This window comes from Rhinopithecus roxellana, chromosome 17 (assembly GCF_007565055.1).
Source record: "Rhinopithecus roxellana isolate Shanxi Qingling chromosome 17, ASM756505v1, whole genome shotgun sequence".
Classification (NCBI taxonomy): domain Eukaryota; kingdom Metazoa; phylum Chordata; class Mammalia; order Primates; family Cercopithecidae; genus Rhinopithecus; species Rhinopithecus roxellana.
The window spans coordinates 105,586,198-105,611,527 of NC_044565.1; the positions used below are offsets into that span (position 1 = coordinate 105,586,198).

General features: G+C 45.1%; 1 protein-coding gene across 3 annotated transcripts in view; it reads left to right on the plus strand.

Moving 5' to 3' along the window:
- Nucleotides 1-21,870, plus strand: part of LOC104677541 (cytochrome c oxidase subunit 7A-related protein, mitochondrial) — a 34,653-nt gene extending 12,783 nt beyond the window's left edge. The window contains exons 2-4 of one of the 3 annotated variants that reach the window (XR_004054382.1): nucleotides 5,349-5,480; nucleotides 21,158-21,368; nucleotides 21,684-21,870. Coding sequence is in view for 2 of the 3 variants with exons in the window: in XM_010382597.2 (XP_010380899.1) it covers nucleotides 5,349-5,480; nucleotides 7,340-7,480 (273 nt within the window). In the remaining variant the exon portion in view is untranslated. Of the gene's footprint in view, nucleotides 1-5,348; nucleotides 5,481-7,339; nucleotides 8,213-21,157; nucleotides 21,369-21,683 lie in introns of those variants that run through there. The other 2 variants (XM_010382597.2, XM_030921318.1) reach the window with 2 other exon arrangements.
- The last annotated feature ends 3,460 nt before the right edge of the window (nucleotides 21,871-25,330 follow it).

Below are 25,330 nucleotides of genomic sequence, written 5' to 3' on the forward strand. Positions count from 1 at the left end.
TTGTTGCCCAGGCTGATCTCAAACTCCTGAGTGAAATGATTCTCCCACCTCAGCCTCCCAAAGCGGTAGGACCACAGGCATGAGCCATCACACCCGGCCTGTCCGCTTATAAGAACAGCTTTCAGTTATTTTCTTATTGCTGTGGGAATTGTGGATGCCCTGCCATCAAATACCAATTTATCAGACTTTGTTTTTGAGATACTGAAACCTACATTGTGGTGAAGCTATAGCCTTCTTTAGTTTATTTGAACATTCTGCATGTATTTAGTGAATGCGCTTTCTCTGCCAGTTGCTTTTCTAAGTCTTGGAATATAGGAGCAGTGAGCAAGATGTGCCTAAATCCTGTGCTCATGGAGCTTCTGTTGTAGTGGGGGAGACACAGTAAGCAAAGTAAAACGTAGTATGTTAGGTGGTGATTAAGTGCTGTGGAGAAAAATAAAGAGGGTAAGTTGTTAGTAGGGTAAGGGGGAGGACATGCGGTTTTGAAAGGCTGGTCGGAAAGATCTCACTGAGAAGGTGGCTTATGGGGATGGGTAAAGACCTGAAGAAGGTAAGGGTATAAGCCACGTGGATGCCTGGAGAAGAGCATTCTAGGCAGACAGAACACGGCTGTGCTTGGGAGGTTTCTGGAGCTAAATCAGTGGGCTGGGGAGGAGGAGGGGAATGATAGAAGTGGGGATAGGCTGGGGCACAGTGGCTTGTGCCTGTAATCCCAGCTTTTTGGGTGGCTGAGGCTGGAGGATCTGCTTGAGCTAAGGAGTTTGAGACTAGCCAACATAGAGGAACTCTGTGTCTGCAAAAAAAAATTTTTTTTTACACAGTTTTGCTTTTGTTGCCCAGGCTGGAATGCAATGGTGCAATCTCGGCTCACCGCAACCTCTGCCCCCTGGGTTCAAGCGATTCTCCTGGCTCAGCCTCCTGAGTAGCTGGGATTACAGGCCTGTGCCACCAAGCCCAGCTAATTTTTAGTAGAGATAGTGTTTCTCCATATTGGTCAGGCTGGTCTTGAACTCCCAACCTCAGGTGATCCCCCTGCCTTGGCTTCCCAAAGTGCTGGGATTACAGGTATAAGCCACCGCGCCCGGCCTACAATTTTTTAAAAAATTTAGCTGGATGTGGTGGTGCACGCCTGTCATCTCAGCTACTAAGGAGGTTGAGGTGGGTGGGTTCCTTCAGCCCGGGAGGCCGAGGCTACAGTGAGCTGTGATTGTACCACTGCACTCCAGCCTGAATGACAGAGCAAGACCCTGTCTCAAAAAATAAAAAATAAGAGGGGCTAAGAAAGGGATGCACTTTGTAGAGCTCTGAAAGTCATTGTGAGAACTTTAGGGGTCACTCAGTGAGATAGGAGTCCTTTTGGAGGGTTTGAGCTGACTTGTCACATCCTGTGTTTTGATGAAATCATTGGTTGCTGTAATAAGAGTAGACTTCAGGGCAGCAAACAAGAGTGGAAGCTGAGAGACCAATTGGGAGGCTGTTGTAGAAATCCAGGGGCTTAGACTCGAGTGTGAATTGGTGGAGGTAGGTGAGAAGTGGTCAGATTCTGAATATATTTTGAAGGTAGAGCCAAAAGGATTTGCAGTGTATGAGGGAGAGGTGTCAATAATATTTCCAAGGTTTTGGCCAGGTGTGGAGGCTCACGCCTGTAATCCCAGCACTTTGTGAGGCCAAGGTATGCAGATCACTTGAGGTGAGGAGTTCAAGACCAGCCTGACCAGTATGGTGAAACCCTGTCTCTACTAAAAATATAAAAATTAGCCGGGCGTGGTGGTACACACCTGTAGTCCCAGCTACATGGGAGGCTGAGGCAGGAGAATCGCTTGAACCCGGGAGGTGGAGGTTGCAGTGAGCCAAGATGCGCCACTGCACTCCAGCCTGGATGATAGAGTGAGACTTCGTCTCAAAAAAAAAAATATATATATATTTCCAAGGTTTTGGCCCGAGTGCCTGGAAGTTTGGCACTGTCGTGCTTGTGATGAGGAGAGACATGTTTGAGACCGACAGTTCTTGCAGTCTTGGAGTAGGCAGAGGTGAAGAGATTTATGCCGAATCCTCTCCTGTAGATAAAGCTTCCTGGTCATTTCCAGTCTTGAGAAGCCTAGTGCCAGTGATCTAGCTGCCTTGAAACATTAGGAATGTTCACTGCCTTTTCCTGTGGTACCAGAACAGCCGAGTTACCGATAGTACGGTGTAATAAAAACGTGAGTTTGAATCCCATCTTCCTTATGGGAGCTCTGAGCATTGTTTTAATCAGCTGTAACATGGGCTGATCATAACTTATTTATAGGGTTGTTCCGAAGATTAAATTCAACAGAGTGAGACCCTGCCTCAAAAATAAATAAATAAATAAATAAATAAATAAATAAATAAATAAAATGAATTTGATAGTTACAAAGACTGTGGAAAGTTGAAAAACTTATTATTATAAACAAAAACAGAAAGAGGCTGGGCTTGATGGCTCACACCTGTAATCCCAGCACTTTGAAGGCTCATGTGGGAGGATCGCTGGAGCTCAGGAGTTCGAGACCGGCCTGGGCAACATAGCCCAGACCCTGTCTACAAAAAATTAAAAATTTAAGCCAGGTGTGGTGACATTTTCCTGTAGTCCCAGATACTCAGGGGGCTGAGGCGGGAGGATTACTTGAGCCTGGGAATTGCAGGCTGCAGTGAGTCAGGATCGTGCCACCACACTCCAGCCTGGGTGACAAAGCAAGAGCCTGGCTCAAAAACGAAAAAAGGCAGAATGGGCCGGGTGTGGTGGCTCACGCCTGTAATCCCAGCACTTTGGGAGGCCAGGGTTGGTGGATCACTTGAGGTCAGGAGTTCGAGACCAGCCTGGCCAACATAGCGAAACCCCGTCTCTACGAAAAATACAAAAATTAGCTGGGCGTGCTGGCATGTACCTGTAGTCCCAGCTACTCAGGAGGCTGAGACAGGAGAATGGCTTGAACCTGAGAGGTGGAGGTTGTTGTGAGCAGAGATTGTGCCACTGCACTCCAGCCAGGGCAACAGAGCAAGACTCCGTCTCAAAAAAAAAAAAAAAAAAAACAAAGAGCAGAATGTAGGACTTTACACTGACTATTAAACCTGAATAAACACTGGAGGAAAATTTACAATTTATAACAATTAATGGGATAAACTTTTACAATATTATAAAGGGAAATACGGAATTAATTTAAAATTGAGATGGTTGATATTCCTGTTTTCAGATGATACTGTTCAAAAACTTTGCTGTAGTTTTGAATCACTGCATGGTTGGACAAACAAATATAATCCCTTCAAAAATACTCTCACATTAGTCCTGTCGAAACATGAATTTACTTTCAAACCATTTTTGTAGATTGTTGGTAGAAAGGGTTTTTACATTTTTGCATTCAAGAAGAAATGGTTATTTCAAGGAGAAAATATGGTGAGCTCACAGAATGATATAAAGGAGTATCTGACATTCTGTATCCAGTTCAAACCACGATCCTTGTTAGCCTTTTGATCTTGATAGTAGAGCCTCTGTTTGCCTTTCTGACTCCTCTGAGTCTCTGTTTTGAGTGTGTTATATTTCTGAATGTAGGCCGACATCTTACTGACCAAACTTTCTCTTTAAATGGGCTGTTGTTTTTAAGCAATAGTTGATGGGGGAGGGTGGGGTGTGAGTTGTGGAATACTTAAAAGCCAGGGCTCTGGACTTGAAAAAGGCGTGAGTTTGAAAACTTGACTCGCTTTTCACTATTTGATCTAAGGCAAGTTATTCTCTCTCCACTGTTTTCCTCTGAAAAATGGGTTGCTGTCAGAATTAAGTGAGATAATGCATATGAAATGTTTAACATAATACACTTCACAAGGGTTAAATAGATATTAGCTGCTGTTGGTTTATAACGTTAATATCCATGGTGGCTGAGATTGTGGCGATCTTATTTATTGTAGTGCAGAGTTAGTGATCAGTAATAAATGTTGAATGAATGAATACATTACAGAAAACAGGCCATGGTTCATTCCCATATACTGTACTGTGTCAGAAGAAAGAGAAGCCAAGTTTACTTTAATGCTTTTTTTATTGACCTGTTCATCTCATGCTTGCCTGGTGGGAGTGGCATTGAGGTTTTCAATATCTAATGTTTATAATAGGCCCTGTCGATTATAGGTAAATTTAGATTTCTTTGAGACAAGAATGAGTGGACTGATGACTGTATTTGGGCAAGAGGTTTCCTTCTTTGTGAAAAGAAAAGGCTGGGTTTGAATTCTGCTTTCTGACCCTAAATTTTTATTTTTCTTAGTTAGAATTTAAATAAAAGGATGATTTTTATTGGCTTATAACTCTTAGCTCCTTATTTTAATTTACAGGTTATTTTGGATTACTCTATGTATTTGTCACTGTAGGTTTACTCCTTTAAGATAAAAAAACCAGAGCTCCCCCCCTTTTTTAAAGCAGCTTTATTGAGATATAATTTGCATAGCATACAATATGCCCATTTAAAGGGTACAGGTTTAGGGGTTTTTTAGTGTATTCACAGATATACGCAACTACCACCACAGTTAATTTTAGAGCGTTTTTTATCACCTCAAAAGGATACCAATGTCCCTTTTAACTGTTACCTCCCTAGCTCCCAAGCCCCCACCTGAAGCAACCATTAACCTACCTTCTGTCTCTACAGTTCCCTCTTCCAGACTGTCCTATGAATGGCATCATACAGTATGTGGTCTTTGGGACTGGTTTCTTTGACCCAGCATAATGTTTTAGAAGCTTATCCATGTTGTAGCATGTATCAGTACCTCCTCCCCCTACACCTTGTTTAAATTTTTACTATATGTGTTTTCAGTTATGGGTTTATTTATGCTGAAAAGTTCATTTCAAAAAATTTTTTGTTTTGATTTTGTGTTCTGGTCCTTGAAGGCAAGTATTGTTTGTTTGTTTAGTTTTGTTTTAAACCAGTAAGGCTGTTCCACGTTGAATATTTCTTTATTGTGTGTTGGGAAAAGTTTCTGAAGTCCGCTCTGGGGTTAGACATTCCATGTTACTAGATTAGCTCTTCATTTGGAAGAAAAAAGGGGCAGACAGATTCCTCATAAAAGCTAATGACAAGTTCATAACAGATTATAAATGTTTTACTGGTTTGCTAAGAAGATAAGACACACCAGGTATTTCTGGAAGCTCAGGTTGGGCCTTTGTTTTTGTCGTCCCCCTGACCCTCCCCCTCCCCCTGCAATCATCATGGCAAGGGGTTCTTGACAGGGTTTGCTCTGGGAAAGTTGGAGAGATTTTCTTTCTGTCTCGTGGTTGAATGGCTGCCTTCACTATTCCAGACAGTCTCCTCAGACATACTTTCAACTTGCCATTTTCCTTTTTTCCTCTACAGGGATTAAAGCCTGTGGTTTCCACAGAAGCACCACCTATCATATTTGCCACACCAACTAAACTGACCTCCGATTCCACAGTATATGACTATGCTGGGAAAAACAGAGTTCCAGAGCTACAGAAGTTTTTCCAGGTGAGGAAAGATACTCTACAACAGAGAAGCCTGTGAAATACATAGGCTTAAAAAATGCCTTATGAAAGGAAATCTTAATCTAGTTTACTATTCACCCTCCTTCTTTTTTCTTTAAGTAGTATTCTCTTGATTTTAGTTTGAGCCATAAACGAATAGAACTTTATATAGGTAGATACTGATAAAAGAGGGGAGGGTGGTTAATTTCCTCATTAGTATTTAAGGGTATGAGGGTTTTGAAATGGCATGAATAGCTCTTGATCATTTATTGCATGGAAGAAGGAATAGCCTCTATAACTGAATAGCCTGTATAACTGAATAACCCAATATATATATTTGACTTTGTGACACATGTAGTGACTTGGCAGTGAGTTTTTTTCTAATTGTTCTTTGCTTGCTTGATATTAAAATTCACTGAGCTATTGCTGAAAGTAGAGGAGGTGCTTATGGGTTTGCATATCAACAGAGAAGCCAGCATCGGAATTGAACATATTATTAGAGTGAAACTACCTGCAAGTGATTGTGAAGTTAGTGACCTGACCAAATCTTCGGTGCCATGGCAGTGCTTGCTACTGCTGTTGCTGTAAGGTAGCTTCCCCTCCTCAGAAGTAGTCCAGGTCCAGACCCATCTTGAGGATAGAGCTCTTTTGTTTTGATCAGTTTAATCTCTTTTTATCTGATAAGTAAGGTTTGAGAGAGCATTTAGAATCTCAAGGTGCAGTGGGGAGGAATTTTGGACACTGCAAAATATGAGTTAAACAGGCCAGGTGCGGTGGCTCACTTCTGCAGCCCCAACACTTTGGGAGGCCAGGGTAGGAGGATTGCTTGATCAGCCTGGGCAGCATAACGAGACCCTGTCTCTACAAAAAAAATTAGCTGAGTGTGTTGGCACGCATCTGTAACCCCAGCTACTCCAGAGGCTGAGGCGGGAGGATCACTTTAGCCCAGGATTTTGAGGCTGCAGTGAGCTGTGATTGAGCCACTGCATTCCAGCCTGGGTAACAGAGTGAGACCCAGTCTCTTAAGATGATGATGATGATAATTATGATTTAAATATCTCATGGAATTTGATTATTAAATGGGTTTAACAGTGTGACGGAAAGAGGGCAGTCGAATCTCAAATGGACTTGAACCTTTTTATTGACATGAAGTACTCCAATCCCATCCACTTATGATCAGAAGCCAAACTAAATGGAGAACGTTTCTCGTGCCAGCACCTCTTTTTATCTGTTTTAACACAGAGCCTTACTCTGTTGCCCAGGCTGGAGTGTAGTGGCACACTCACGGCCCACTCATGGCCCACTGCATCCTTGACCTCTTGGGCTCAAGTGATCCTCCCACCTCAACTTCCCTAATAGCTGGGACTACAGGCACACACCACCACACCTGACTAATTTTAGTTATTCTGTAGAGACAGGGTTTTGCCGTGTTGCCCAGGCTGGTCTTCAACTCCTGGGCTCAAGCCATCTGCCTGCCTTGGCCTCCCAAAGTGCTGGGATTACAGGTGTGAGCCACTGCACCCAGCCTCTCCTGCCTGCACTTCTTTTAGCTACTGGTTACCTTTGCCTTTTAAAAAATGCACCAATGCTCCAGTTAAGCAATATATGATAAATGTCTTAGACATTTGGAATCTTTTGCATGCATGTTCCCTGAGGCAGCATTTTGGAGAATGACTTTGGATTTACAAGCTTTAGCTACATTTATAGGAACATCTACTAGCGTTTCATGGATTAGGGCTTTTCCCACTGTCACTTTGATGAATTACTTACAGAGTAGACAAATTTTTTTTTTTTTAATTTAAAGAATAAAATTGTAAAATATTTTTCTTCTCAACCATGCCCTTATTAATTCTTGCTTTCAAGAAAGCTGATGGTGTGCCCGTCTACCTGAAACGAGGCCTGCCTGACCAAATGCTTTACCGGACTACCATGGCGCTGACTGTGGGAGGGACCATCTACTGCCTGATCGCCCTCTACATGGCTTCGCAGCCTAAAAACAAATGAGTTAGGCTGCAGAGGACTGGTTTGTTTTTTGGCATAAACCCTTTGAATTTCCTTTTTCATTGTTAAATTAAAATTTTTTTTTTTACTTGGATGGCTTAATATTTTTTGCAAGAAAAATAGGAAGATATGAAGATGATTTGGTTTGTTTATGAAATGCATATGGCTTGTCAGAGCTCATTCAATAGTTGAAGCCATTGTTTAAAGAAATGGTGCTTTGCTCTGTGTTTGTGCGCCTGATTTCCCTGGAGGTTCTAGATGAAGGCTGCACACAGGCTTGTTAATGTCAATCTGTGCTGAGGACCTCAGGGACTTGAGGTTGCATTTTTGAGCACGGGGTGCAGAAGACTTTCTGGATTTGGATGTGGCTGTGGAAAGAACACAGAAGCCAAGGTCATGTGCATGAAATGAGGGGTTTGAGTTAGTCGCCTCGGGGATTTTTTCCATTTTGCAGTAAAATGTTAAATTAATGTAGCCCTGCCTCTATTTGTTGGACAGTTAATTTCAAAGGGTTATTTGCCTCATCTCCTATCTTCAGTGAAATCTTACGTGTAATTGTGTGTATTTACTCCACCATGGGAACAGAGAACACCTGTTTAGTGTTGCACTTTAGACTGGTGTCTGTTTTGTTAATGCACCTGTGCCACAAATTTTCCTTTACCTTTTAAAAATGTTACAGCTTTTAATTATGATTTATTTTGACTGTGGAATAAATACACGAATGAAACATTTTAAGTTTGAAGTTCTTTGGCCTTTCAGAGTAATTTCAGAACACCAGCAGCATCTTAAACCTGGGTCTAATTTCTGTCTTGTTAATTAGGCACCAGATAGTCTTTACAAAATGATTCCTAAAAGTCTTATAATAGGAGTCTTAACGGCATATTGTTGATTACCATATGGTTTTTTATAAAAACCTGCCTGCCCCTTAGTGAAATGTGCCTGTAACTCACAGTTCATTTAGACACTAATTTCCTTTGCTGTCATGATTGGTAGACTTCACTTACCCTATATTAATTTTGAAAAAAGGTAGAGTTTTATTATATATAAAGGAATGGTTTGTATCTTACCATAGCACAGAACAGTGACCTCTTGCTCAGGATAAAATATGGTGATTTGAAAATACTCAGTAGCAGCCATGCAGTGATATATATATATATGTGTGTGTGTGTGTGTGTGTGTGTATATATATATATATATCTGCAAATCTAAATTTTATTCTCTGGTATTTCCCCCAAGTTTTTATTTTGAAAATTTTCAGACTACAGAAAGACTAAGCATAGTACAATATATACCTGTATATCCTTCACTTAGATCACCAGTTATCAATATATTGGCACCTTTGCTTTTTCTTGTTCTCTCACACAGGCACACACAATGCATACGTGCACACACACATAGATCTGGTTTTTGTTGAATCACTTAAGATTGTTATGGAATTATAAATCAGCCATAAATACTTTAGCAAGTATCTCCTGAGTAAGGACATGTGTTCCTTTATAACCATAACCCAGTTGTCAGACTCAATAAAGTTAACATTTATAACAATACTATCATCTAATATATAGTTTACTTTCAAATTTCCCCAGTTGTTCTAATAATGGTTCTTTATAGTTGTGTTTTTTTAAAAATAACAGCTTTATTGGAATATAATTTACATACTGTACAGTTCGCCTAAAGTATACAAATCATTGGTTTTTACTGTATTTGGAGTTGTACAGCCACCACGAGAATCAATTTTAGAACACTTCTGTCACCCTAAAAAGAAACCCTGTACCCATTAGCAATCACTTGCCTTCTCTCCCCAACTCCCACCTCCCAGCCCAAAGCAAGCACTCATCTATTTTCAGTCTCTATGGATTTGTCTTTCCTGGACATTTCATATAAATATAATCATATGATGTGTGATGCATGTGACTGGCTTCTCTCAGTGTCATGTTTTTAAGGCTTATCCATGTTGTGGCATGAATTGATACTTTATTCTTTTTTATGGCTGAATAGTATTCAATTGAATGGATATTCCGCATTTTGTTTATCTGCTCATCTATGGATGGACATTTGAGTTCTTTCCACTTTGGGGATGTTGTGAATAATGCTGCTATGAGCAATAGTGAACAAATTTTTACGTGGACATACGTTTTCATTTCTCCTGGGTATCTACCTAGGAGTGGAATTCCTGCGTCATATGATAACTGTTTAACATTTTGAGGAACTGCCAGACTGTTTCCAACCCAGTTGTACCATTTAACATTCTCACCAGCAGATGCAGTTCATTTTTGTTTTTGTTTTGGGTCCAGGATCCAGCCAAGGATCATACATTGCATTTAGTTATTGTGACTTTTTTGTTTGTTTGAGATGGAGTCTTACTCTGTCTCCAGTCTGGAGAGCAGTGGCATGATCTCAGCTCACTGCAATCTCTGCCTCCCCCATTCAAGTGATTCTCTTGAGTCAGCCTCCCAAGTAACTAGGACTACAGGTGCACACCACCATGTCCCGCTAATTGTATTTTTAGTAGAAATGGGGTTTCACCATGTTGGCCAGGATGGTCTTGATCTGACCTCGTGATCCGCCTGCCTCAGCCTCCCAAAGTGCTGGGATTACAGGCGTGGGCCACTGTGCCTGGCATGTTGTGACTCTTTAGTCTCTTTTTATCCAGAATAGTCAGTCCCCACGGCCCTTCCTGATAGTGACCTATTTGAAGACCCCAGGTCAGTTGTTTTGTGGGACATTCCTCAACTTGGATTTGTCGGATGTCTCATTGTGGTTTCAGGTTAAACATTTTTGTCAGGAATTCTTTATAGGTGATACGGTGTCCTCATTATGTCAGGTGGTACTTGATACCAGCTTGTCCCATTATTGGTGATTCGAAGTTGTGTCTGCCAGATTTCTCCCTTGTCAGGCTGATATCCTTTCCCCTTTGCAATTAATAAGTAGCCTGAGGGGTGATATTTGAGACTGGGAATATTGTCTCCTCAGCAGTTTGCATTCTGTGTTCACTGGTCATTCTTGACTGAATTATTACTAAGGTGGTTGTAAAGTGATTTCTTCTGTTGTCATTCCTTCTACATTTTTGATATTTCTTCTGTGAAGATGAGCCTTTAAAGAAATTTGACTGAATTTCCTAATTTGATGTATAATAAGCATCTCTGCCATTATTCATTTCGATGCTGAAATGTGGCTTCTGTGTTCTATGAGCATCTCCTATCAGTCTTTGATCATCTCCCTACTTTGTGACAGACAAGATGGCTTCCATGCTGACCTTGTGTTTTCCTTACCTCAGTTTCCTCTGTTTATTATCAGGTATATTCTATGAATATATATACACGCTTTTTCTGTTTTCTTTTCTTTTTTTTTGAGATGGAGTTTTGCTCTTGTTGCCAGACTGGAGTGTAATGGCACCATCTCGGCTCACCGCAACCTCTGCTTCCCGGGTTCAAGCAATTCTTCTGCCTCAGCCTCCCGAGTAGCTGGGATTACAGGCATGCGCCACCACAACCGGCTAATTTTGTATTTTTAGTAGAGATGGAGTGTCTCTGGGTTGGTCAGGCTGGTCTTGAACTCCTGACCTCAGGTGATCCACCTGCCTTGGCGTCCCGAAGTGTTGGGATTACAGGTGTGAGCTACCATGCCCGGCTGACGCATTTTCTTCACCTGTTTTATTTTTGCCTAAATGGTAGGTAGTATACCTTCCAGATCTCACTTGTAGCTTAGAGATTGTTCTGTTTCATTTTTCTACATTGGATTTTATTTTATGAATGTACCATAGTTTAGTCTCTTTTTGAAGGGTATTCAGTTTCACATTTTTTGCTTTTATAAATCTGACTTGAATGCATCATCTTTGGCTGTCATTTAACACAATGTTGGCTATATTTCTAGGACCATTTCTAGACGTGAGATTTAGTGGGTGAGGGGGATGTGCATTTTCCAATTTCAATAGTGCTAATTACTTAAAAAATATGGTGCTGGTTGACATTCCTATCTAGCAGTGTTGAGAGTGCCTGTTTCTCTTCACCTTTGTCTACATAAAATATTACCAAACTTTTTTATCTTTGCCAATCCTCTAAGCGATAACATTTCTTTGTGGTTTAAATTGCCTTACTAGGCCGGGCGCCATGACTCACACCTATAATCCCAGCATGCTGGGAGGCTGAGGTGGCAGACCACTTCAGCTCAGGAGTTCAAGACCAGCCTGGGCAACATGGTGAAACGTCTCTACAAAAATACAAAAAGGGCTGAGGCAGGAGAATCGGCTGAGCCCAGGAGTTCAAGGCTGCAGTGAGCTGAGATTGTGCCACTGCATTTCAGCCTGGGTGACAGGGCAAGAGCCAGTCTCTAAAGAATTTTTAAAAAAAGGTATTCTAGAGATAAATGGGCAAAGTACATGAATAGATAGCTCATAAAAAAAAGGAAATACAACTTACCTTTAAAAAGAATAAAACATTTTTTAAAAAAAGATACTCAGCATCACTCATTATAATAAAAAGGTAATTTCATTTTTCTTTTTTTGAGACAGGGTCTCACTCTGTCGCCCAGACTGGAGTGCAGTGGCTCGGTATTGGCTCACTGTAGTCTTGACTCCCTGGGCTCAAGTGATCCACCTCACCTTCCTACGTAGTGGGTCTATAGGCGCTGCTGCAACATGCTTTTGGTAGAGACGAGGTCTTGCAGCTGTGTTGCCCAGGCTGGTCTTGAACTCCTGGCCTCAAGCAATCCTCCTGCTCTAGCCTCCCAAAGTGTTGGGATTACAGATGTGAGCCACTTGCCTGGCCCAGAGTACTTACTGATAATGCTGAATGTTTTGGTCTACTGGGCTGACTTCCTCAGGGATAGTCTCTAGTGACTCCTGTCTGAGCCAAACCTCTTCTGATTGCAAGTTCCAGAAGTTCATTAAATCCAGCTGATACAGAAAGGGAGATTTTTCAGAACCTGAGTGAAGCTGGGCCTCACAAGGACTGCCTTTGGGTCCAAGGGAACTGTCCTTTCTGTCACTCTCTTGATTATGCAGCTGTTTAATTCTGTTTCTGCAGACCAGCTTTCTCTATTTCTCACTGGATTTGGAAGGAAATGGTTGTCCAGCTGCTGGCAACATGCCCTAAATTCCAGGAGAGAGAGAATGTTGGGAATTTGTGTTGAAATTATCTTATTTTAATAGTAAGCAAGATTTATCCATTTAAACCTGAACCAGCTCGCTCCCTCTAATTGTGACACATTCTTTTTTTTTGAGACGGAGCCTTGCTCTGTCGCTCAGGCTGGAGTGCAGTGGCACAATCTTGGCTCACTGCAAGCTTCGCCTCCTGGGTTCAGGCCATTCTCCTGCCTCAGCCTCCCGAGTAGCTGGGACTACGGGTGTCCGCCACCACGCGGCTAAGTTTTTGTATTTTTAGTAGAGATAGGGTTTCACCACCTTAGCCGGGATGGTCTCCATCTCCTGACCTCGTGATCCGCCCACCTCGGCCTCCCAAAGTGCTGGGATTATAGGCGTGAGCCACCGCGCTGGGCCTGCAGTGCATTCTAAGACAGATTTTCTCATACTTTGTTTTGGTCAAATATGTACTAACAGTAATTGTAATAATTCAATCTAGAATAAAAATATTTCTAACACTTAGAGTTTATGGTCACAGGAAATTTAAACAAATTTCAATTTTAGAGTGTTACAGAGAATTATGCATGAGCAAAAGGAGACTTTCATTCCTAAAGCTGTATGAGATTTTGGGGGTAATGTGGGTATGGGAGTGGAATAGAAATACGCGTAGAAGCAGAGGTTTCTGACTGTTGTATAGATGTGTATTTTTAACCAGATGAAGGTGGGTGTCCAACTGAGTGGAATTTACATCCCATTGGATACTTTTAGAAGTGATTTAATAATTTAGCTGGTATTTTTAACAATAGAAACTATACTTTTTGCAACTATTTAAATTTAAGATGAAAAATGTTAGGTATTAAGCTTAGATATGCATCGATATAAATTTTTTTTTTAGGTACACAAGGGTAAGAAGGGTTGAACCTGGCTACTTTACACTTGTCCTTGTGAAGCAGTGCCTACTTATCCCTCGCTTTGCTCTGTCAGCCAGATTCCCTTTCGGGGTCTGACTAGCTTTCCCTCTCCTCCTCCGCCCCTTCATCCAGGGTGACTTTGCTGTGAAGCTGCTGGGTGAGATGAAGGTTGGTGTGGCTTTGATAGCACTGGCCAGCTTTCATTTATTTATCTGCTTTTTTCTTCCCTTCATGTGTGTGGCCTTGGGCAGGCTCCCCTAGCTTGTCTGACACTGAGGTCTGTTCATCCCCACGTCTTCGTTCTCATTTTCCTCATAGTCAAAAGCTTTGTAAACTCACTTTCTGACACATTCGTCTTCAATAGCTAGAGGTTATACCTGGGGCTATAAAAATTGGTTGCTGAGAAATTCTGATACTGCCTGGTCCCAGTGATTTAATATATCCATTTGACATTTTAACTCCACACCTCCTAAGTTGGGTCACTATTTAGTACCACAAACTGCCCATGTCGGGTTGGCTAAGTGGGGCCTGTCCCTAGTGCTCCGTTTGTTGGGTTCATTGGCCGGTATCTTTGGCTCCTCAAGGACTCCCTAACCCACCGTCTTCAAGGAGTTGCATTAATTCTCTGTTATTCTGGACATTTAATTAGTGTGCAGAAGCACACACTATTCGGTGCTGGATCCTCAGAGATGAATCATGCATAGGGTCATTTTCAGGGTGTCTCTCCACCTCTTAGAGTTGATAGACCACGTGGCTAGCAAATGACCTTGTTATTGAGGAATTCTGCAGTTATCCTTCACCTGTTCTGATCTGGGAGCTCTGTGTGACTGGCGGGGTTTGGTGGCTTTAGAGGAGGCTGCCCGGGTGTGTGTGGTGGAGGGAAGCCTGGCTGTGGCTGCTGTTCTGGGAACCCATGTCATGCCTTGGTGGTAGCAGGTCAGGCCCTGTAGCCTGGAGGGCAGCAGCTGACTCTCGCTCTCATGACGTGAACAAGAGCAGTGACGGTGGCTCAGCACCTCCAGAGGTAGGAGGGGAGTGGGACGATCACTTGGAGTCTTCTCTGCCATCAGCCACTGTCACTTGCATGAGCTGGAATCAGGCCTCCTGACCTCTGGGGCTCCACAGTGCCCGGGTGTGGCGCTGCTGCAGGATGTGTTGGGATGGGCAGGTGGGGGCCCGGGTGCTGCCTGCTCAGGGTTCCAAGGCTGCTGGAGCTGACTTCCCGTGGGAGTCTGCTGCAAAACCCGAAACAGGGCCTGGTGAATGGTCAGGAAGAGCATTCTTTAGGTTGTATTTTTTTCCTTGAGTTCTGACACGGCCCTCCTGGGACGTCCTGCCTTCTCTTGTTCCAACCTCGTCTATGACATAGATTAGTCATGGTCACATGGCTGTACCTCAGGGCCAAAGCACAGGTCTCTATGCTGCCTAACATGTACTAGCCAGATTGGAATCTTTGCTGACTCCAAATATCACATTCCAAGCTGCCCCAGGCTGTGAGAAATGGTGGTGTTGCCTCCCAGCTGGTAGAGAAGGTTTTAGGAAGAAGCCTTGGAAGGGCTGTACAGTAAAGCAGAGTTAGGGACCTGGGTTTTCCAAGGCAGGGAAGGAGACGCTGAGGCTGTGTGGGCTGTACCTGGTGCCTGCCTGAAGGGCCAAAGAAGTAAGTGGGTGCACAAATTGGGGTGGTTTCTGAGGGCATCTTGCCAGGCCGAGAGCTCAAGTCCCTCAGCTCAGCTCTCCTAGGGAGAGGGGGAGAGCAGGGAAGGGCAGCTAGGCTAGGGTGGAAGAGGCAGGCTCTCCTGGTCCAGTGCCCCCTTCAGGGTTCCAGCTGTACCAGGCTTAGGCTTCAGTTGTGAGTGGAGCCCTGAGCTCAAGCATGGAGGCGGTGTGGTTGTTCAGCTCAGCCTCTCGTCGGAAGGCCTGGCACCAGTTCCGGAAGTGCCTCACCACTAGAGAGGGTGGGGAAGGTCAGATGCTCCAGAATCAGTTCATACCTGGGAGGCTCTAAGTCCATCTTCCCCTCCCGCCTGCCCCCTGTTTAGGCCACAAAGCCTCTACGTTATGCGGCAGATTAATTTGAAAATTGAGTTGCAGCTGAATGAGTTGATGTCTTCAGAGTTCAGTGGTGTTTGATTAGAGCCATCCAGAGACTAGATTTGCTCCCAGGAAATGATTCTGACCGAATAATTCAAGTGAATAAAGGTTAGATTTGTGTTTCTGGCCAAATCTGTGTTGCATTCAGCATCTCCAAAACATGAATTCCATTAACCTTTCATGAACTAGCATTAAATTACTTTCAATTAGTTGTCATTCTAATTAAAGTTGAGTTACACGGGGCAGCCTTTGTTTATACTTGGTGGCTGTTCCCTTGCCTTCTCTGGAACTAAGTCCTCTTGATCAAATGATCATTTAGAAAGTTGGTTTTATAACTTTGTGTCCCCCCACCCATCACTCCGAGTCAGGACCTGTTCCTCGAGCCGAAGGATGTGGGTCCCTACTGCATCAGGAAGGCTTGGGGAGCACTGCTGGCTAGATTGAACCATGTGACTTGCAAAAAGCAATCCTGTGGCTGTGGGAGAGGAAGTTAAGGCGTGTTTAAGGTAGGCCCCCCAGCCCAGGCAAGCTTGGGCAGGCCTTGGGGTGCCAAGTGAGGCATGGTCCGCCCAGGTGGGACTTGGGCAGGTTGGGAGGGAAGTGTGCTGCCCCTGTGACATCATGACCTAGCTTATTCTGAGTCTTTATGCCTTGGGTGTGGGTGGCCTTGCTCCTGCCAAGGGGTAGATGCGAGTCCTCATCAGGGCCTGTCTGCAGCCTCAGTCTCCTGAGGGCCAGCATTCCATGCTCCTGTCTAGTGGCCACAGCAGGAGGGGTTGAGGGAGGACTGACATAAACCACTGTGTCCCCCTGCAGGACTCACCCATAACTTGTCATCCAGCATATTTTTTCTGTTTTCTCCATTGATTATGGATGTGACACGTTATAACCAAGACAGAATCTCTAAGCCAGTGTGGGATTCTGCAGGGTGGGGTACTTCAGGCCCTTCAAACCCAGGATGCCAGAGGTGAGCTCTCTTTCTTTGGCTCTAGGTCTGAACAGAGGTCAGAGGTGACGACCACTTGCCCCACCTTTGCCATCAGTAGCCCCTGAAGCACAAATCATTCCTTCTGCAGTGTGCTGCGCAGTGGAGAGATGGAGAAAGGCGACACTGCTCCTGGCCTCCTGTGCTTGCAGAATGATGAGCAGTCAGAGGGCAGCAGAGCGGCCCAGTGCAGGGCCAGGCCCTGGGAAGGCAAGAGGAGTGGCAGGGAAGCCCCGCCGGGGCGCTGTTGAACTTGCACCTCACGTGAGTAGGTGGTTTCCACCAGAGGACGTGGGGAAGGCATGCACTGAGGTGTGAGGGCATCTCAGGTGCGCCTGGGGGGTCGGGGAGAAGAGAGGAAAGGCAGGATCCAGGATGAGAGTAAGAGGCTTAGGCCTTCCGGAGCACGTTCCTGGGGCTGGGCCTGAGAGCTGGACTCTGGTGAGCAGGGTGTGTGTCGGGGCTAACCACCCGATCCAGCAGGGATGTTTTTGTGTTGGTTTGGTTCTTTTGAACCTAATGGAGAGGAAAAAGACTCACAACAATTGATAATTAAGAGTTGTTATGAGAGCTGATGGGGGCCGAGGGCACGAGAGGAAGAAATGGATCCCAAGGGTGCGAGGAAGGCAGAGTGAACCCAGCGTGACAGCTGCCCATCCCAGTAGAGGGGAGGAGGCCTCTGGGGTACCCCCAGGATGGTGCAGCTTGGCTTCTGGGTGAGTGGGGAGGGGAGTACAGAACCTAGGGGTAAACAAGCAGGCGTGTTTCTTTGGAGAACGTGGGTTGCCTGTGGGTCCTCTAGGTGAGGAATCCCATAGGCATTCGGTCTGGGGAGAAGGTGAGGGATCTGGACTGGAGTTAAAACTCGAGACCGAATATACAAGTGGCTGCGGAAACCAGGGGTGTCTGCGACATTGTTCAGAGAGTTGTGTGGGAGTGAGGAAATAGAAGGGGGGATATCCAAGACTGAACAAGGTGGGTGGAGAGGAAGAGAGCAGCGAGGCTCATGGAATGTGTGAACAGAGGAAAGCGGACACGACAGAGAGCACACTTCGCGTTCTGTTCGTGTAAAAGCCAAAACCAAACCAAAATCTTCAGTGGCGACAGGAGGGCAGAATCGAGGCCGCCCTGTGGGAGCCCCTGACAGAAGCAGGTCCCAGGCCGACTTCTGAGTGCTGGCAGCATCCCGGGTCTTCCTCCAGGGGTGGCTGTGTGGGTGTATACGTGTGCACGATGCACTGAGATTTTGCACTTGATTGGAAGTAATACATTTTAAAAGTGTTAAAAATAAAGGAGGAAAGCAACGAAGGAGGGAGGGATAAAAGGAGGGAGAAAGGGCAGGAGGGAAGAAAGAAACCCGGAGGAATGGTGGCAGGAGAGGAGGGGGTTTCAAGGACGAGGATGACGGCCAGTGTCGCTCACACGCCTGGAGCTGAAGCCACTGCGCCGGCTCTGGAGAGGCCTGTGGCCTTGGAGGCTGCCCCACAGTCCTCTGGGTTCACCACTGGGTTGTGTCCCTCACGCTTCGAGTGAGTGGTGTGGAACGGACCCTAGCGTTGAATCAGGACATGGAGGAGCAAGAGCTGTTGGGGGGGTCCCCTGCCCGAGAAACCCCTCAGCTCCTGGCGGTGCCAGTGGCTGCGTCTGTGCTTTCCTGAGTGCCCTCCCTGGCAAATCTTTGTGTTTAAACTTGATAATGTTTAATAAAAAAATGTAATTAACTACTAAAATTTGATTAAAAAAAACTTCCTTCTATTTTAATGTGAGAGTTTCCCATGGAAACCACTTCAGCTTTGGCGTGGTGAACGGCAGCTTTATTAATGGAGCCATCTGCAGGCTTTCCTCACAATCTGTCGCGTTGCCCATGGCTTCCAGTGCAAACACTGGTGATTGTGATGCAGGCTCCCGCCAGTGCTCAGAGGGGATGGCCTTAATGGCACTCTGATGCGGGGACAGCTAATCTCTCGTTCTCTTATGTGCGGAGCTCGCCAGGATGTCTCTCCCCTTTGGATTGGATGTGGGCAAGGCCTTCATCTTCTCTTTTTCCTTTCCAGACCTAGGATATGGTACCTCTTCTGCACAGATAGCACCCAAACTCACCTCCATTCACTGGAAAATGCTTTCATGGGAGGCAGTAATTCTCCCCCGTGAGTGAAAACTGTTTCCTGAGGCCTTCTCCACCATAGCCAGTGGTTAGAGCCCTGCTGTCAGATTCCTCACTGGCCCTCCGGCAGGCTGACTGCCAGGTGGGGATGGAGTTGGATCACACCAAGGCTCCAGGGTCTTGGGGAGGGCTGAGTCCTATCTGGGCGATTCTTGGCTCCGCTCAGAGTTAATCATCTTCTTCATGGAAATGTCCAAGCCTGGCAAACATTTCTGCTAGTGATTCTGGTGAGGAGATGTTCACGGGCAGCACAGGGCAGGCCACATTAACACAGATCTTGCCAATAGAGCCAGGACCTGTTGCTCTTGGAGAAAGCCTGGTCACCTCATCTCAGTTCGGGAGCAGTCTTGAGAGGGCTCTGCTGAAGAAAGTGAAACTCTGCTCTTCCTTTCCATTTGATTAATTCTGAATAAGGGAAGCTGATTCAGCCCAGACACCCAAGGAAAGGCGGAGGCTGGATGGCTTCAGGAGAGGGCATCTGAGGAGGAGTGAGTACCGACAATACATCAACCAGAAGCAAAACAAGGAGGGAGAAGGGGTGCTGTGGCCCCCGCGGTCGGGAGAGAAACACGGAAAGGCTGTCTCCGCCTTGCGTGCGTGCCAGGAGCATGGGGAGCAGCGTTATGGATCAACCAACCGTCATCAGAAGATGAATTCTTAGTGCTCCCCGGTCGTCTCTTATCCCTGTGGTCCCAGATGCTGAGCTTCACAGTCATACCCCAGACTGACCCTCCCTTGCCTAGGCTTCCCTCATGGCCACACCATGCTAGGAGTTCTCCCGCAGGGACCTGTGATAGCAGAGTGGGCGCTAGAAAGCCAGTGGGCACCGCGCGGTCCCACGGTCCGCACTGCCCCCTCTGACCTGTTGGGGGAGCACTGCAGGTGCACAGGTGCAGGGAGAGTTTCAAAAGGCTTCGTGGTAGTAGGGCTTATTTTCTTCTCCATATTCCCTTCAAAAGCATAAAAAGAAGGTAAAGTTTCTACATCATTATGTAAATTTTTTTGAGACTCACAGGAAGTTGCAAAAATAGTAGAGTCCCATGAACCCTTCCCTCTGCTTCCCCCAGTGGTGACATCTTACGTAACTATGAGACCAGGAAAGTGACATTGGAAGGACACAGCAGTCCAAACCACAGGCTTCCTTGTTTTCAGCAGTTCGGTGTACACTCTGTGGAATCTGACCCCATATGTAGACTCATGCGGTGGCCACCCTACCCATCGCTACCACAGAGGAATCCCCTTGTGCCACCCCTTTGTAGTTGCCTCCCCTCCCTTCCAGCCCTGTCCCCTGAAGTCACTAGTGTGTTCTGTATCTCTGTAGTTTTGTCATTTCAAGAGTGGTGTATCAATGGGATGCAGTTTGTAAACTTTTGAGATGTGCTGTTTGTCACTGGTGCTCCTGCCCGTGAGCACCATCGAGTGTGCATGTGTCCACAGCCCTTTTTCTTGCTAAGTAGTATTCCACTGTGTGGGCTGCACGTCACTTGGTTTTTCTGTGAAGATTCCAGAAGTGGCAACATCACTTTTTAAATGTTGAGATTCAGCCTTTTGGAGTGTTGATTGTAGAATTTAAGCAATGGGTAGATGTTTTCATTCAGTAGGTGACCAATCCAAGATTCCTTAGGAATAACTTACTTTGTACATTTGCCATTATACATCATAGCATCTAGTTACAATTTTCTAATTTTGAGGGAACGTGACTTTGCTCTAAACCAGTTCTAAAATATACAAAGTTTGTTTTTACAACCTTTCTAGAGTGTATGCTCCGTGAGGGCAGGGGCTACTCTTTCTCATTTTGGGATTCCTTGCTGAGCCCCACACAGTTCCTTGCCTAGGCAGGTTCTTAATATATATGTGATGAATGGGTGCCTCCTTTAGATCCTCAGTTCCACACAAACTCCCCAGGATTCACACTGGCTGCCACTTTGAAGGTGGTAGCAACACAATGTGTGTTGCAGAGAGACTAAATTCCATAGAAGAGGAGCTGCTGTAAGGCATCTGACTTACATTCATCAATTGAAACAGAGCTCTACAGTGACGGCTCCAGCTTCTGGTTTCCCTGCTTCTAACCAGGTTATCAAGTCATTCCAACCCAGTGTCGGTCGGCCCAACGGGCATCACTGTTGACAGTGGCAGGCTCCGGAGTCTCCTGTGATCTTTCCTAGGAGGCACAAGGGCTTGGTTACTGTGATCAGTCAAGCATGGGATGGGATGACCAGGCTTTGCATATTAGGAAATTCCTTTTCCTCCCTGAGGCCCTTTCCCTTTCGTCGGGCACTCACTTTCTTCTCAGTGCTTTCAATGAGATCTGATGAAAGGACACCCTGTCAGGAGTCAATGTTGGCCTCTGGAATCGATTTTGTTGAATCCCACTGAGATAGTCATCATCAGCAGTGGTCCATATTCATTTGTCAGTGGATGGCTCCTCAGGAAAATCTATTTTCAGGCCTACAGGATTATGTTGGTAAAAGGGAGAAGAGACGGAAGATCAGAGTTCTGTGGCTGAGCATGGAGTTGGCCCAGCCTCCCAGCACTTGCCACAGGAAGTGAGCGATGGGGAACGAGGACGAAGTGGAAAAAGCACTTGGCCAATGATGGAGAGAAGCTGCCACGCTGAGCTCAGTGAAATGGAAATTGCCCAAAGCCTGGAAAATAAGGTAGTGGTGTCTTCACACCAATAGGTTTAAATTGAACACTGGGGACTAAGGACTTGTGTGCCCAAGGTCAGAGAAGGCAAGAAGAGCAGGCATTTGTTGGCAGCAGGTGCCACAGTGAACCAGCCTGGCAGCTCCTCTGCCCCATGCTATGGTTGTAGGGATAGCAGGGAAGGATTTGTGCATAAGCCCCCCTTCAACTCTGACACGATTCAGAGTCCAAAGCCTCATTATCACCTTCTCTTCTGCCAGTCTTAAGTTCTTCTATTGGAAGTTTAACCGATTTCATTCTTATTAACAACCATTGTTGTTTTACAGTGCATATAACCTACAGCAGACGAGCATGGCAGCTGGCTGCGTGGACTCTGGAGGTGGGAGTACCTGGCTTCAACTCATAGCTCAGCCAGTCGGCTTCTCTGTACTTCAAGTTTCTTCATCTGTGAAATGGAGATAATGGAATTTAGTATTTTGAAAAGATTGAGTTAATACATGTTAAACACATGAAGTGTTAACTGTTTTCATTGAATAGCATTTAGTCATGGGGCTGGACCATATTTTAATCATTGAGCACCTTGCTTTTATTTCAGCCTACTTCTTCATGTTTTTGTCCTTTGAGACACAGAAGTGGTGTCCTATAGGTTTTCTACCAGATTTCTGAATTGTTAAGTTGTTTATTTTCAAGTTAAGAATGCTTTTTGAAAAACTGCATTCTGGCCAGGTGCAGTGGCTCAAGCCTGTAATCCCAGCACTTTGGGAGGCCAAGGCGGGCGGATCATGAGGTCAGGAGATCGAGACCATCCTGACTAACACAGTGAAACCCTGTCTCTACTAAAAATACAAACAAAACAAAACAAAACTGCATTCTATTGTCACATTTTAAATTTTTTTACTTATTTTATTTTATTTTTTTTGAGACACAGTCTCGCTGTGTTGCCCAGGCTGATGTGCAGTGGCGTGATCTCGGTTCACTGCAACCTCCTGCCTCCCAGGTTCAAGCGATTCTCATGCCTCAGCCTCCCAAGTAGCTGGGACTACAGGTGTGCGCCATGAGGTCTAGCTAATTTTTGTATTTTTAGTAGAGATGAGGTTTCACCATTTTGGCCAGGCTGGTCTGGAACTCCTGATGTCAAGTGATTTGCCTGCCTCCACCTCCCAAGTTGTTGGAATTACAGGCATGAGCCACCGCGCCTGGCCTATTATCACACTTTTTTTTTTTTTTTTTTTTTTTTTGAGACGGAGTCTCGCTCTGTCACCCAAGCTGGAGTGCACTGGCCAGATCTCAGCTCACTGCAAGCTCCGCCTCCCGGGTTCACGCCATTCTCCTGCCTCAGCCTCCCAAGTAGCTGGGACCACAGGCGCCCGCCACCTCGCCCGGCTAGTTTTTTGTATTTTTTTAGTAGAGACGGGGTTTCACCATGTTAGCCAGGATGGTCTCGATCTCCTGACCTTGTGATCCGCCCGCCTCGGCCTCCCAAAGTGCTGGGATTACAGGCTTGAGCCACCGCGCCCGGCCCACACTTTTAAAAATTAAAATAATTGCTTATGAAATACCCAGTCCTCACAATTCCCCAGTTGTCTTAATGTTTTCTACCATTTGTTTGAATCAGAATCCAACAAGGCTCATGGTGGATGTTTAAATACTGATGCTTTGTGATATACAGGGGAGAGGATGTGGGAACAATTGTTTGGCCTTTAAGAGCGTACATCAGGCCGGGAGCGGTGGCTCACACCTGTAATCCATCACTTTTGAGAGGCCGAGGCAGGCGGATCACCTGAGGTTGGGAGTTCAAGACTAGCTTGGCCAATAAAGTGAAACCCTCTCTCTACTAAAAATACAAATAAAATTAGTTGGGCATGGTGGCTCACGGCCGTAATCCCAGCTAGCTACTTGGGAGGCTGAGGCAGGAGAATTACTTGAACCCAGGAGGCAGAGGTTGCAGTGAGCTAAAATCACGCCATTGCACTCCAGCCTGGACAACAGAGCGAGACTCTGTCTCTAAATAAATAAATAAATAAATAAATAAATAAATAAAGCATACATCAGCATCTAGTAATGAATGTAGTCCCGTTTGGATTGGCAAATTCTTTAAAAGTGGTCAGTTCAGTAAGTCATGGTCTCCTGAGGATATCACCCATGAAGAGATGGTGGATAAAGAAATGAAACAGGCTCACGTTCCCAGGAGACAAACTTTTCTATTTGTTCTTCTTCCTTTTCCTTTGTCTAGGAAATGTTTTATTTTTGAGGTAGTGTCTCCTCTGTTGCCCAGGCTGGAGTGCAGTGGCACGATCTCCGCTCACTGCAACCTCACCTCCTAGGTTCAAGCGATTCTCCCACCTCAGCCTCCCTAGTAACTGCGACTATAGGTGTACACCACACCTGGATTTTTTTTTTTTCTTGTATTTTTGGTAGAGACGAGGTTTCACCATGTTGCCCAGGCTGGTCTTGAACTCCTGGGCTCCAGTGATCCACCTGCCTCAGCCTCCCAAAAGTGCTGGGATTACAGGTGTCAGCTACTGTGCCTAGCCGGAAATGCCTTCTTTACATCAAAGCTTTTAAGGCTATTATCAGGATCTATTAATGAAGGGAAGGTAGAGCAGAAATTCAGGTTTCTTTTGGAAAGGTGAACCAATCACCACAAAATGACTAACATTACATGAGTCCCTGTGAGGAGAGAAGCTGCCCCTTCACAAGGAGATGCACCTATTTTTTGTTTGGGAAACATACCTACAGACCATTCTGTTTCTGTGGCTGTTGGAGACTCCGGTCGTGGGCATCTTTGACAAAGGGACTTTTCCAGCAGGGTGGGCGTCAGTGATGCTGATGCAGATGTGTAGCATTGCTATGCTGTGGACTCGCCTCCTCCCAGACTGAGGACCGAGACTGACACAGACTCTCTTCTGTTTCCCTTATCTCCTTTCCAAAGTCTATGAATCTACCTTGGTCCTTTCCTTCTGTGTCTAATGAATGTCTTTCTCCTACTGTGGTGGAGGAAGTATAGATTTTGAAGTTCTAGAACACAAAGTCTCAGCATGGCTATGATGTAATCGAACATGGGCTGGTTACTAAACCTCCCAAACTCATTTCCTCATCTATAGTCACCTTCCCTGTATCCCTGAGCACCTGGGTGTTGGGGGATGTTGGGTCCACAGTAGGTGCTCCTCCAGGAGCAGCTCTTCTTGGTCCATATCCTGCCCATCTGCTCTTCAGCCTTCTTGGTCCTAAAAACATGTACTTGTCCTTTATTTCCAGCTTTAAGCTTCTAGAAGTTACACTGATACAATACCTCACTGTGCCCAAAATCTAATTCATCATTTCTCCATAAATAAGTTTTGGATTTTCTTACTTTTAAAGAAAAATCACATTGTTGAGTGGGTTTGTTTTGGTGCCCACTAGCCATTCTGTCTCAGAATCAGTGAAAATGGAACTCCTACCCCAGGATAGCCTCTCGTGGGTTAGTATATGTAAGTGGCTGTGAATATTCAGTCAACCAGGGGCGAGTAAGGCAATAATGAAAACCTCATCATGTCTATGATTGATTGTAAAACTGGGGAATGTTTGGAATACTATCAACCTATTCTTCATAAAGGAAAATTTGTAGTGGCCAATTTGTGACTGTGGTATACAGAAGATCTGCGTTACTAAGCAATATGGGAGAGATGGGAGAAAGCAGAGAATGCCGTGGCCTACTGAGGTCAAGTACTTCACAAAGGCTAACACTGCGAGGCAGCCTCATTGGACGGGTAACCAAGATCATCAGGATTATCCAATATTAAACATGAGAGAAAGTGTTGACATGAAATAAATGAAAACAAAGCTATCCCCATATTCAATAGGAACATGAATCAGAAGTAATTTCCTCTAACATTATGAGATGGGAGTTTGTTACTACCAGAATGATTTCATCCACAGCAGCAGCAGTAGCCCACTGATAAATGTTGTCTTCTGAATTGTCCTGCCTTCTGAT